General features: G+C 45.2%; 1 protein-coding gene across 6 annotated transcripts in view; it reads left to right on the top strand.

Moving 5' to 3' along the window:
- AFF2 (ALF transcription elongation factor 2) overlaps nucleotides 1–14,701 on the top strand; it is a 366,650-nt gene that overhangs the window by 16,808 nt on the left and 335,141 nt on the right. Inside the window, exon 1 of one of the 6 annotated variants that reach the window (XM_080553966.1) lies at nucleotides 9,471–9,713. The exons of 3 other annotated variants lie outside the window; for them this stretch is intronic. In XM_080553966.1, the coding sequence (XP_080410092.1) occupies nucleotides 9,667–9,713 (47 nt within the window). In that variant the 5' untranslated portion in view covers nucleotides 9,471–9,666. Of the gene's footprint in view, nucleotides 1–9,470; nucleotides 9,714–9,813; nucleotides 13,738–14,701 lie in introns of those variants that run through there. 2 more of the 6 variants (XM_080553954.1, XM_080553962.1) reach the window with 2 other exon arrangements.

A 14,701-nucleotide genomic window follows, 5' to 3' on the forward strand; every position in this document is an offset into this window, starting at 1 on the left:
GTGGAATTCTGGAGGGGTGGGAGATGAGAACAATTGAAGCGTACACGTTTGGCCACCACATTTTTGGCTCCGGTAGTCTCACCAGCAAGTTACAGCCTTTCGTGCTTCCTAGCTTGCAGTGTCTCACCTCCCCACCTCCTATTCTTTGTGCTCCTCCCAATCTGTTTTTTGTTGTTGCTGTTGTATCCATTTCTCTGCCTTCTGCCTCCACTCCAAGTCTGAGCACAGCTGACTGCACGTTTCTCTCATTCCCGAATCTAAACCCATCCATGTGTCTTGAATGAGCAGCTTACCGAGGGATCTTCTCAATTAAAATGTTCACAGAGTCATTAAACTAACTAATGGTGGAAACTTCAGTAGAAATAATGCTGTAATGAGACAAGCTTTCATCATCTCACTGAGGAAAACATATTTCACTTGATTCAGATAAATTATATGCCCCTACATATTACGATCAATATTTTAGCAAGACTTAGCATTTAACTATGTCATTTTTGAGTAATGAATAATCACGTTCAGTATATGAAAAATGAGTAATGACAGATATCACTGGACTGGTATGTATTCTACTTCTCAAAATGATGTTTAAATTTTTACAAAAATGTTGTATAAAGGATTCAGTGACTCAAACTTGTTCCTTCTAATAGGTATCTATCATTTAATACTGTGACTGCACTTGAAGTACAGATTAACATAGCTATCTCTAATATAATACAACATTTGAGTATTTTGACTGAGCAAAACTGAACTCAGTTGTCATTAAAAGTATACAGTAAAAATGGAATGCAGAAATTGAAGGACGGAGCAGGCCACTAAAATTATCTGCTCGTGTCGCATAATGGCAGGAGTATTTAGTAGGTCATGGCTACTTCATGGTTTTGCTATTGTAGGAAACAGGAGAGGTGTAAAGTACTTTTATCAGGAAGAGTGTCTAAAATAATGATTTTTAAATAACATGCCGAAAACAGCAGCAGTTGTCCTGACCTAGGTGTGCTTTAATTTCTTTTATTTATTTACTTGCCTCTGCTTGCTGTATTGCATTTCTTTTGTTTAAAGCCCTCCCAATGGCTTCTGCCCCGATTTTAAAACGTTGCTTGAAATTACATTCCTAAATGCACAAAACAGGACCAAAGGAGCTGTTTTGATTTTCCTCTAAAAATGCCAATGCAATTTCAAGCATCTACTTAAGAAAATCTCTCTCTTCTAAGGCCTGTTGAATGAACCATCAGTAAATGCATGCAGGTCTTAGAAAGATCAGCAAGCATTTGTCACTGTAATCCAAAAAGAAATCTCTCTATGCATAGGATACTAATTTTTTCTCAGTCAAGTAATCAGTCACTTGATTACATTGATCTGTGGTTGACTTTTTTCTTTCTACATCTGGTCTGTCATCCAGTTTTAAGGTTGCAATTGGGGTGATAGATATTGTTCTATATTTTTAATATCCTTAGGCTGTAGTTGGCTGTTCTGCTTTTGACTGACTTCTTTTTTCATGTTGTCTAGCAGGGGCCTAAAAATAATTTACAAGCTTGACCATTGACATGGTGACTTGCTCTTGTAGCTGGGTTGAATGGCACAATACTGTAATTCTATCTTTTATTTTTTTTTATTTTTTATTTTTTTAAAAAAAAGGCATTCCTGAGTATACCATTTTTCTGTTCCATTAAAGACGTGTCACTGGCCTCAGTTGTAATTTCTGGGCCTTTAAAATTAGGAATGTGAACAAGAAATGGATGAGTCCATGATCACTTAGGTCAAACTCTTCTGTCAAGCAGCTCCCTATGGAGTTTTGCACTGATACCTGTGACAAACTGATTTGTAGTCACTTATAATCAACAAAGAGGTATCTATTTCTAACAGAGGGGACAGAAGGTTTGCCAGGTGTCCCCTCAGTGTAGCTGGTTGTATCATTTCCTTTCAATATTTGGTTATTTTAGCATAGTCCATATACATTTCTAATGTTTCTGCCATTTTATAGAAGAATAGTGTCAAGGAGATCAGCTATAATCTTCTCATTATATTTACATAAATACTATTCTGCTGGTAAATGCCTTGCCAAGTGCAGCTTTTTCACTCAGAAAGTGAAATTCTCCCTCTGCCAATATCAGTGTTTTCCTTAGGGATGAAACAGCTAATAATCTATACTCTATAATAGGGAAATTTACGTTAATACCATCACGAGGCTGATGATTGCTGATTCTTATAGGACTAGTTTTCTACAATGGTAGAAAGGCATTCTAAAAATGTATTTTCATAAATTAGGTCATTTAAATCAGTTCAATATGTAAGGCACGGTAGCAAATTTTTCACTTGGCAGCTCTTCATTATGTAGCTTGGATTAATTCTGATTTAAGAATCCTGTTTAGTTATTCACTTTTTTTTCCCCTCTAAACTTCACTTTCAGTAGATGTAGTGATACCACAAAGTGGTATAGCATCATTTGGTGCCACCTGCCTTTCCTAGCTGTGGAGATGACTTCACGGGGCACAGTCACTGCAAACAGAATCCCATAAGTGAACCAGATAAGTGATAAGGCAGCAGTTTTTCTTCAGGCAAAAGGGTTTATAAACAAAAAAAAAGTGAGAGCAGAATGCCCACTCTGGCCCAAGGATGGAAGCAAATGGAAGTTCTTCTGCTCGCTTCTGGAAATAGATTTTTAGGAGCATAAGCCATTTAACCACTTTCAAACATTTTTCTCTGGGGTGCCTCAGTGCTAGAGCTGTGCAAACACATGGTAAAAGACAGTCCATGCCCCAGTGAGTTTAATAGCCCTCTCGGTTTCCCCTCGGCAATGCCGTTTTGCTCCTACCCTCTTCTCTTGTGTAGGATGAAGGCCTCTGCCTCCTGATTCTTTTAGCAGACCTCCAGTTAGCGCACGGAGCGAACCCTCTAGACTTTGCCGTCAGCACTACAATCCTTTCAAAGCTCACCTGGCAGGTTTCCCAGAAAAGCAAGACACGGTCGTTTAAGCTGGTTGCCAGGAAAAAGGCTGAATAATGCTCGTTCTAGCTATTTGTTTGGGATACTGGTTCTCACTTTATGAAATAAATATGCCAGGCATTCATCTCTTGAATGAAAAGAAATTGCTGCAATGGTCTTGCGCTGTGTTCGGCAGAACCTTTCCAAGGCCTCTCAAAGGCCTTTGATGGACCATCTCGGATACTAACGGAGCATCGGTTTCACCGGGTCTGCTAGGACTCGGGTGGAGTGCTGAGGCTTCCCTGTTGTCATCATGTAGCTGGGCCTGCATATCTAGTTTTTGAGTCAAAATTGGCTTTTATTTCCTTCTGAAATCTTGGGGAGGGGATGGGACATCTAAACCCACTGACTTCCATGCACTGCTCTGTGTTTGTTGAAAACTGTTGAAAAATTCTATATGACAGCATTGGTTACGCCATAGCAAGTAAGTATGTCAGAAGTTTATAGGAGCTGTCCATTAATGGCCTGAGTGTCTGGAGGACTGGCTGTGTCTGCCTGCCGACAGCAGACACTTCTGGTTTGCTCACAAGGCAGCCAGGAAGAAGTCTCGTAAGTCAGTTCAGGCTGCCTCCCCCAGGTACAAGTAAAAACACTGCTGAAATCCTGTCAAATTGATCAAATTTGTGAGCAAAAACTCCAGATGCCTTCAGCTGGGTATGCATAGAAAACACCAGTGATTCTGCAATTTAGTTGACATAATCTATTAATGCTTTTTACTACAAAATGAACACGTTGTCAGTATTTATCAGCTTCCTCTTGGGGGGAAGTCTCTCCTTAAATGAATTTCAGTTTTGTCTGGCCTCTTCATTGTATGCATGGAATAGTTCATATATGTGTTTTATCTGCCGTTTTTGATACTTCGTATTTATCACCAAATTCCTTTGTTTGGTACTGGACATCTAGCCTAACACTCAAACTGTTGCTTGGATTATATTGCTTTCTTATAACTGATCCTGAACGGCTACAGGCTCTGCTCTAAACAATGTCTCTGGGAGAGATACCATGATAGCAGCAGAAGACAGGAAAGCCTATTTTTCTAACATAAGGTGACCAGACGACTGAGATCGTAGGGTATGAATATAACAGAGCAATCTTATCAGAGTAACAGAAGAAAGGGAGGAAAAAGAAAGGGAACAAGAGATCAACTTTTCTTGTCTAATATTCCCCCTCCATGCTAATGCTATCTGCCATATATTATTCTTTTTGTTTCCTTCATAAAAAGGAAGCTTTGCCTAGTCTTACATTTCTGTGAAGTGCGTGAGCGAATATCATCATAAAAATCACTGAAGACAAGACAGTATTCCAGCAGCTTATATATAGACATCACTGCTGTAAAGTGCTTCTGTCTTTTGAAAGCAACATGGCAGAAAGAAGGGAACTTGATGTGAAAAGCCTTTTTACCATGCTTTTGCATTTCAATTCTCTGGCTGTGTTTGTGTTTTGAAGTTGGTATGATAGTTTTGTTTTATGCTGTGTGTTAGCTGTGGTTCCACTCGTAAGGAACATATGGTCACGCAATCGGTTAAAAAGCTACTGCAGGGACTGCTTCAGTGTGCCAGGCTAGGAGATGGCAAGAGCCACGATAAGGCTGTAAGCGATTGGTTTGGTTAAAGGAAGGGATTGCAACAGATGGCATGCTGCTTGGCTGCTCGCTACGGCCCATCATCTGCGCTCAGTTGTTAGGCACGGAATAAAATTTTGATCCTTAAATCTTAGAAGATAGGCAGCTGCTTTAAAAACTGCCAAAGTATTGGTGATAAACTACATACACTAAAAAAAAAAAAAAAAGTGAAGGAGAAAAAGGTGGAGTAGAAGGGAAGAAAGGATTCATTTGTGATGATCTTTACTAATGAAATGTCTATTTGAGAATCAAATTGTTCTGTTTTCCCCCATAGAGCCTTTGTACTTTTGACAATTGGTGCTCTTCAAATTCTTAGTTATGTGACCCTCTCTCTTGCTTTTTGCAATTTATTTGCAAACATGGTTCATGAGAACTTTTTGGTTACTTGTCTCTGAAAAGTGACTTTCTCCTAGGTTTTGAATACACTATGCCTTACCTAGTTTTTAAAGTTTAGACTCTTCTAACAGTGTTATAAGTGTTGCTTGTCTGACGTGCAGAATGACAGTAAGAAATAGGAATCTCATTGCCTTTTTTTCCCCCTTTATTCTTTTCTGACAGTGGCAAAATATCATGGTGAAGCTGTGCCTCAATCAGGTAGGGTCACACAATGTCACAATCTAAGCACTGCAATACTTCTGACATGATTGCTGGGTTATCTGCCTGCATCTCTTGAAAGCATTAACTTACAACATGTATTAGGAAGGACTTTATCACCACCCAAATGGTGGGGATATAATGGTGGACCTTACAGCATCCACCGCACACCTTATATGAGCAAAGCGTGATGAAACTCAGTGCATCTTTGCGGCTAGCCAAGGACACTTCTTAACATATGGTATGTAAAAGCTTGCCTTTGTGAACTCTAATATCATAAAAATACCAACACCGTGTCTCCTGATGGAGTCTAGGACAACTTACTGAAGGAAGGTTTATTCAGTAGGACATGAAAATGCGCCTCCTCCTCACAGTGAGCAGGCTTTATCAATATATTTTCAGAAATGATTATTGTATTAAATTATTCTTGTTTCATAAAATAGGAGTAGCAATGATAATAAGAGAATAGCTCTGCGCAGTTAAATAAATCACTCAGGCAGCACGGAGATGATAATTACAATTAAAGTGGCAGACAACTAAAGATTACCTACACATGTGCACTTGAAACTGAGCGACAACATACTTTAAGTATCTAAAGTTCTTATATACTTCCAAATGTGAAATTCAGCCATAGCAGCTGTACATCATGGGCTCTTACTTTATATATGCATATCTCAATGGTGACTGTTTTTCTGATATAGCAGCTTTAGGATACGAAAAATTTATGCACTCATGCCAGGAGCCTGTTCGCATGCAGCAGGGCTAAATGTTCTTGCGCTACCTTCAAGTAGATGCTGATGTTAACTTAATTTTCAATGTATTAATGTAATCTGTATGCTTTATCTAAGGTGTGATAAGTTTGTTCTATATACATGTTTAGTGCAGTACGAATGAGACAGAAAGAAAAATCAATCATTGCTTCACAGAGAAATATGAACTCTGTTAGCTTCATTTTTCACACTGTGAAAATGACTTGACCTTCCTTTCCTCAGAAATCCAAATATCCCCAATCTGTATTCAACAGCATAGCTGGCCACAAATTTACCATTAACATTTTCTGGATAGAAAACTGTGATTTCATTTTTGTTGTTTTGTGAAAAATAGGTTTTTCTTTGGATCCAATGGAGTATTTTGAGCAGAAGGGGTTTATGTGCTGTATCACAAGGGATGCAGTTCAGCTACCTCTTGCCTCTGACCACCGACAGCTGGTCAGTCTCTCTTGCCCAACCTACCATGGCCACAGTTCTGCTACTTCTTCTGCAGAAGTGGGGACAACAGGGCTTCTTGTGGTGGTGGCAGCCCCAGCATCAAGCCCTGTCTTGGGAGCACAGCGCTGAGCAGGTACATTACTATTTCTCCACATCTCCCTCCTTGCCTTCGTCTTTCCCTTTCCCAAACGTGTGCAGAGCACGTGCTACAAAGCCTTTGGGTAAGGAAGTTAGCGTGGGTAGGCCTGAAAGAGAGAGGATAAGGCTGGGATGCCCCTTTCCCTGCTTCAGACTTGGTACCCGCCATCCTCTGACAAACCTGAGGGAGCGGAGGGGGAGCCTGGCCATTTTGGTGCAGCTCCGCAGCTCTCTTGGTTGCGGGGTGCTCTCGTGCTTTCCCCCATGGCCAAAGCGGCAGCAGCTGCTGAGGGGCACCAGGCACCTGTGGCCTGTCAGAGGGGTGCTCCAGCAGGCCCCCTCCTCCTAAAACCCAAGACGGGGGCAGCTCTCACAGCTGCACGCACCCCCTGCAGCGCCACAGCAGGCTGGAAAACCAGCTCTAACCTCATCGAGCAGCGTGGGCAGGGGTGGGTGACAAGACGGAGCACCACAGCCTTGTTGGCAAAAACGGAGCCTGGCCCGTGCTGAGCCCGCGCTCCTCTTTGTAGCAGGCTGCTGGGCCTGGCGGAGGTGAACGGGGCCGAGAGGCCTTGCTGGCCTTTAACCGTGTCCTGAGCTGTTGCTGCAGGTGCTGGGAACCGCAGCTGTATTTTCCATTGTAACGGCAAAAGTGGTCACGCAAGGGGCAGTTGAACTTTCTATTCCTGGTAGTTTGGGTAAAACGAACCCTTCGCTATTTAAAGACAGCGCTGGCACTGCCTCATGCTTGTGCTCACCCCCAGCCTGCACTATAGAGGAGTTCATGGCCCTGACACACTCCTGTGACAAGTGCTGAGCTCGGCCAGCTCTGCCGATATCATGTGGGGACAAGCGTGGCTGCTGGCAGCTCGGCCGGGGGCCCTGTGACGGCCTCGTCGGCCTCTGTGGTGGTGGCACGCGCGCACAGCCTTGGCTGGTTTGAATTCTGTCTGTGAAAAGCTGGTTTGTGCACAAACTTCCTTCTTCAGCTGAGGGTGTGGGGTGTTCGGGGAGCTCCAGGTGCCCAAAATGGATCCTCTGGGGAGAGGGATTATCTCTGATATTGCCCTTCATGGGAACTGCAGGTCTGCTTGCTCACACTGGATCTCCCACCCTTATCTTTGCTAGGGTGAGCTCTGAAAGCCTTTTCGGGGACCATTTTGTGCAGATTTTGCTAGTTTCTGAAGAATTGGAAGGGTTTACTTCAATGAAGTGAGGGCACTAAGACCTGAGAGGCCCAGGGACAGCAGTCCATGTGCAGGCACTGCCAGTGCAGGTGCATGAGGTGCTGGGAGCTGCCCGAGGCCTCTCGGAGAGGCAGGGTGCTGAGCGTCCCCGGCTCCTGCACCCCCCATGCCTAACGCCCGTAGTAACTCATTTAGTTCTGTTTAATGGCTCAAGCTCGAGATACTGAAAATAGTTGTTATTGAATGTGAGTGATCAGGCGGCAGACTGGGCTTTTACTTTTATCAATAATAATGTTTTCTAAAAAAACCTGTCTGCTTCTGAAGAAAATTTTTGAATTGTGGCAGCACTGGCCACAAAGTCTGATTATTGAACAGGGCTTTCAAAACCAACAAGAATAACAAAATAAGAAAGAGGAGAGAGAGAGGGGCCTGGCTCATGGTATTTAATAGCTGAAGGCCCAGAGCAGCACGTTCAAGCCTGCTTGTGGAGAAAACCGACAAGTGTCAGAGAGGAAACGCTGTGTGCACCTGCCTGCCCGCAGCAGGGAGAGGAGCGGGGCTCGGGGTTTCACTGGGTGCGAGCAGGCTGTCAGTGGTGCAGCCCTGCCTGAGCTCCCTCCCTTGGGGGGCTGTGAGATGCATGATGCAAATGCGAAGCTTGCAGTGAAACCCAGGTTCAGATCAGGAAGCCTTTGTCGCATTTGACTTCCCCTGATAATGGTTCCAGAGCTTTTCCTCCGCAGTTTTTTTTTTAACCCAGCGGCGTTTGCACAACAGCTGTGTATTCCTTAGGAAGGCAAAAATTGTGGGTTACGTTAGCTGCTCTGCCACCGACCTGCTTGGCCACCTTGGGTTTGTCCTGTAACTCTCATCAAGCCCACAGAGATGCTCACTGGAGCCTGATCTCCGTGGTGGCAGCAGAGCGGGCTGCTGCGACTGGCTGCAGGACCTTGGCTGCGGAGATGGGGTGCCACCAGAGCAAGGAGCATCTCTGACTTCACCCCGCACCAGGTCCCTGAGGCCCTGCATCACTCGGGCGAGTTCTGGGTGTGGCTGGTCCTGTGCAAAACCAGCCAAAACGAACACAGCTTTGGGCTCGTCTTCGCAACGCCAATGGATGCGCTTGGTTGCTGCGTGCACGTATATGCGTTTGGAACCTTGTATTTCCAAAACAGAGAAAATTTGGGATGTGGGGGCAGCGGGCCGGGCTGGCGGCCCACCTGGGTCATGGGGGTGATGATGGCAGCTCTCGGAGCCCCCCGCTTGGTCAGCCCGGGGCCCGCCTGGGCCTTGCCTTCCCCTGCCATCGCACCTCTCCCGCTGCGGCTGCCCCGAGCCCCTCCAGGCAGCGTCTCCTCCCGTGCCGGTGCCCCCCGGCGCTTCCCTGGCGGGGGGCCGGTTTTACCGGCGATCCCACGGGCGCCTCTTTCCCCTTTTCCCCTCTTTCCCCCCATCCCACCCGTGCCACTCGGGGCTTAGGGCGATGCGCGAAGCCTCCTTTCTCCCCCTCCATCCCTTCCCCTTTCCCACCAAACTTCCCCGGGGCATCCCCGGGCGGGGAGGGGAGGGGGGCTCCGCCGGATCCCGGCGGTGCTGGCGCGGCGGCTCCATGCCGCGGCTTCGGGGCCGCCCCGGCTCCTCCTCCTCCCCTGGCGGTGTGCGAGAGAGTGCGAGCGGGTGTGTGTGTGTGTGTGTGTGTGCGGTGTGTGTGTGTGTGCGTGTGCGCCGGGGCCGCCGCCGCCGCCGTGCCTGCCCCTCGCAGCCCGGCAGCCCGGCCCCGGAGCGGGCGGCGGCGGCGGCGCTCCCCGAGCCCCGGGCGGCTCCGAGCGGCCCCGCGGCGGCGGCCGCCGCTGCCCGATGCCGGCCGGGCAGCCCTGAGCGTGCCGCCTCGCCGAGGCAGGGGGCACCACTTCTCTGAGTCGCCCCCCGCCACATCGTTATGGACCTATTCGACTTTTTCAGGGACTGGGACTTAGAGCAGCAGTGGTAGGTTTTTGGTGTTTTTTTTTTTTTTTTTTTTTTTTTGGGGGGGGGGGGTCGCTTTTTAATTTTTCGGGGGTTGTTTTATTCCCCCCCTTTCCTCTCTCCCTCCCCTCCACCCCTCTTCCCCCGACCAGCTGCCTCCTTTCCTCTCCTCCCCGCTCTCTCCGCCGGTGCCTGGGAGCCTTTGTTGCGGGGCGAAGCGCCCGGTGCCCGCCGCCGAGCGGCTCCGCGCTGCGCCCGCCGGCTCCGGCAGCCCCGCTGCGGCTGGCGGGGAGCCCCCGCACCGCCCCGGGGGGCCAACTTCACACCGGGGGAGCGGGGGGGAGCCGGGATGCGCCGGGCTGCCGGCGGGGAGAGCGGCGGCAGCGGCGCCCCCCCGGCCGCCGAGGGCAGCGGCGTGGGGAGGCGATGTTTTCCCCGGGCTCGCCGCTTCGCTCCCGGTGTATTTACGGCTGTCAGCGGCCGCAGTCCCTCGGCGGGGGGAAGGCGGCCCGAGTTTTGCCGTGTGGCACACTTCGGCTGCAGCCCTGCTCGCCCGGGGGGGGGCTGTCGCTGGTTTTGCGGGCTTCCCGTTCGGGGAGAGCGTTATTGAAGTTAGTTTGGGAAGTGGGAAGCTCGGTCCCCGTGATATTATAACAGGTCTCTTCCTTTCTCTGCCTCTTTCTTCTTTACCTTTTCCCATCCTTTTTCTTCCTTCCGTCTTTCCTTCCTTACTTTCTTTCTCTTTTTTTCATTTTTTATTTTGTTTTGAGTGGGGGCTTTAGGCTTACGTTGCTCTGCAACTAAGCGCACACCTTGGAAGGGCCGGTGCATCTGTTTGAGTGTATTGTAAACTTGTTACCGAAGTCACTGCTGAGGAATTTCGATGGGTGACAAGTAGCTGGGAAAGTTGGTGCTGGGGTAGGTATTCAGGCACTTTCCCGGCTGGTTAATGAGATTATGATTATTCTTTACGACTGTTTTTATTGGTTCTTTTCAATTTAGGAAACGCAGTTACAATTTTGCAACTATGCACGGTTAAATTCAGAGGTTGGTTACTGCTTTGTTAAATGGTTTTGGGCTGGAGCACAGTTTGCCAAGAAAGAGAGAAAGTAAAATACTGCTTTGTGATCCTAATCGCCAAATGTCACACGGATTTTGCGTGAGTGTGCATGTGCATTTGGACCTCGTGTTTTGCAGAGCCTTTACTTTGTTGGTAATATAAAGGTATGTCTAGGAAAAAGATCATATATTTAGTTAATAACTATCATTTTGCCAACCACAGTGTAGCAGCTATGGTTGCAAATCCAAGATAATCAGAACCAAATACCTGTCACGTCCTATTTTACAGCAGTTCGGAGTAAATCCTTGGAACCATAAATTACGCTGTATCAATATTAATCTGGAAGCAGGCGTTTTGGATCCTGCGCGTGTTTTATCAGCTCTGCATATACCATCATATTACATCTTTTAATAACCGGGCTGTTGTTATTTAAAAGTAATAATCACAATAAAATTAGTTCTCAATTAAATATTATGCCTCTACCACACTATCTTGACTCTGCTACACTAATTTATTTTGCACACAACTGATAACCACCATATAACTACTCAAATAATATTTGCATACAATTTGCCTAATTTATAGTGTGGGTAACATCATTAATTTAATAGAAGCTGTTACAACCCAATATGTGGGTGTAGTTCAAATACTAAGCACATTATAGGTATTGAGTTTTAATGTTTGCTTAATAACTTGCTTTCATTTGACTATGGTTTTATGTGGATTTAGAGATGTGCATCAGAAAGAATAGAACTCTTGTGCCTCTGTTTTTGCATAAAATATTAACGTATTGCCACTCATTCCATAATTTCCATTCACTTCATTTCTCACAGTGATTTTTTTTTTTTGGTTTTATTTTTTTTTGTGTGTGTGTTTTTGGGGTTTGTGAGGCAAGAACATGTTTTACTTCATGGCTGTTTCAAAGTGTTTTGATATCTACACAAACTCTGTCTGTGACACAGTTGGATTACTGTTGCAGAGATCAAGTTGGATTTAGCCTTTAATAATCCAATTAGTATATGCTTGTGCACATGTATATAATATAGGGGTATGTAATCTACATGTATACGCAAGCATTACATGTATTTTATTGTACATATAAAGATTTATGTATCTCAGGCAAGTAATTACATTGCTTAAGGAAAGATGAATTTAGCTCATCTATCCATAAATGTGTGTAAATAAACGTGACGTATGTGTACATGCATCATCTCTGCACACCCAGAAATATGCATGCTTACCCATCAAAATGTATTTATTTTTGTCTGTGTATCCAGTGTGGTGTGGTTACTCCATGATATTTACAAATAAGTATTGTTAGCATGATGTGTGGATTTGTGCCTCGTATTTTGCAACTGTCCTCGGCGCTTCTGTCTGTAAGCTGGCCTCTGTAAAACGCGTCTCGTGAGCGGTTATAAGGCAGTGAGAGACCCTCTTCTGCATTGCTTGCAAACACAAAACTTCTGCTAATCTGTGCTGCAATCGCAAAGAAGGCAAGCTCAGGCCTACAGCGTGTGTGGGTGTTTGTATGTATTATCTGTATACAAGTGCAGCAGAAACATAGTTAGCCTGAGAAATAGATATATATAAAAATATATAGTTGAGTGGAGGTTTTTTATCCAATGTAAAGGTTTAAAGGTAACGCTTTCTGTGCATATCAGGAAGTGATTCCCCACACATTTTAGGGTGATGGGAAAAACCCCACCACGTTTTTCTTCTGTCCACCAGAGGTACCTCTCTGCATCACTTCTCGAGATGTGTTTTGGCCAAGGCTGCCAAAGTTGCAGTGCACTGCCTCAGCGTGTCTTCTGGAGTTGTCACCGAGCATTCAGGATGCTTAGGGGGATCTTTGTCCTGGTGGAGGCTGCAGAATCAGCCCTTTGGTTTCCCATATTAGGAGGGATCACAACAGTACAAGAACAAGGTGTTTCAGTGACCCTTTGTCAAGAATGTTGTTGAGAGGGTAGCTCAGAGTATGCGCGGGTTTTTTTCTTAATTTTTACATGGTAGCAATTGGACAAAATGTGCAAAACTAAGTATCTCAGTGGATGTTTTACCAAACTCAAAAAGCTGTAAAAACAAAACAATTTAAATGAATCTAAACTCTGGTCTAGGTGAAAGGGCCAAAGCTGAAGTCTGCTGAGATTCCTGGGTGAATAAGAAACGTTCACCTGGGCTTGCATTTAATACGAGCCATTCTATGAGGGAGAAAGGAAGGGAGATGGATATAATGAAAAGCTTGAATGCCTGTGTGCACCAAGGGGACCACTTGCTGTTAAAAATCAAATTTCATCTTTTAAATCACTTTCCACGCTTGTCTGTGGTAACCAAGTAAATGAAATCTTGACGCGTCCTGGGACCGTGTGGCTAGATTTGAACCTGCTTACGGAGTAAGGTGGTGCCATTAATCAGCAGCTGGGAAACAGCAAACCCCAACAAAAACCCAACCAACCCAGAATATATGGCTCTTCGGTAACACAAACAGAGGCGGGGAGATTCATGGTTTATGTTTTATTTATCGGTGTTGGCACTAATATTTTCTAAGTCCTCCAATCTTTGAAAAAGCGGAAGCCGAGAAAATACTTAGCAGCAAAATGCACGTTGAGGTATGGAAAATAATACCTAGCAAAGGGCAACACAATCGGCAGGTAACACCATTGTTGTAGCTGTGCGGTCGGGATAGCGAAGAGTTCATGCTGCAGAGAAACAAGCCTCTCGTCTTCTCTTTTTATATTATGTATCACAAGTAGCCTAATTAGAGCAAAACCAGCAAACTGCCAGTTATACAGGAAGAGGCTTAAACTCACCAAACTGTTATATAAATAGAAAGTTCAAAGGTCTGTTTGTGGCTGACAAAGCTGAGAACAGGCCATCTGTGGGCCAGGTTCCCCTCCTGTATGAATGCAAAACCATACTGTATGTCCCAGCAGTGTGCTTCCAGTGTAGACCTCAGTCCGGAGGGGGGATCCTGCTCTCCAGACAAAGGTGAACTGTTCGAGCTCCAGCCTTGGGTATTCTGCCCCTCGGCCACCTTCCCTCCTTGCCTTGTGCCTCTGCAGAAGACCTCAGTTACCGCTCTGTCACCAGGGTCTGTAATAGCTTGCTAAATGAAAAGTCTTCTGAACGTGGAAACAGTGTTGTGTTTCTGATGGGGATGTGTGAAATAGAGTAGATAGGCTCTTTGGGACTTAGATTGAGGGTTTTTTTTCTCATTTTTTTTTTTTTCCTTCTTGGGGGTGGTGGTGAGAGCGTTAGCACAGGAGGAAGTCGCATTTTGAATGGATTTCTGCAAGGGTTTTTTTCCCCTCCCTTTCTTCTCCTTAAGAAATATTACAGTTGAATTGGCGTTACTTTTTAGATTTGTATTACAGACATCCCCGAGTAATTATTTGAAAACGTTTCATTTTCAATTTGCTTTGAAAGTGTAAATGGATGGATTGTGTGGCTGCTGGTGGGTGGGTGAGGGGGATTAGATGCTGTCAAAACAAGCAGCTGAGAAAGACCAAAAATATTCTTGGGCCAAAACCTGTACTTTAAGTACATCCTGATTTAGTAATTCTTCCCTGGCTGATATTGAACTCCATGGAGTGTAAATCTTAAAAGAATTTGGCCGTTTGCAAACATTAAGCTCACATCTATCCTATGAGGCAAAATTACAATCAGTTTAACAGCATTTGAATTGTTTTTCTAATGATTCATTCAAGAATTTAATGACTTCTGAAATATACAAATTGGGATGGAGAGCAGATACTTCAGATACTGTTCAGCTATTCCAAAGCCAGGCAGGACTTCAGAGCGTTCAAGCACTTTATACATGAATGCCAATTATATTGTTTGGGATTTTGTTTTTGAGTAAAGATAATGTTATGGTACAGGTCCTTCAGCCGAGCAGAATTATTCCTTTTGTGCATCTGAGAAGCCTGTATTGCAACCTGAAATTTAACTAAAT

The sequence above is a fragment of the Anser brachyrhynchus genome (genome assembly GCF_964034855.1).
Source record: "Anser brachyrhynchus genome assembly, chromosome: 13".
NCBI classification, from domain to species: domain Eukaryota; kingdom Metazoa; phylum Chordata; class Aves; order Anseriformes; family Anatidae; genus Anser; species Anser brachyrhynchus.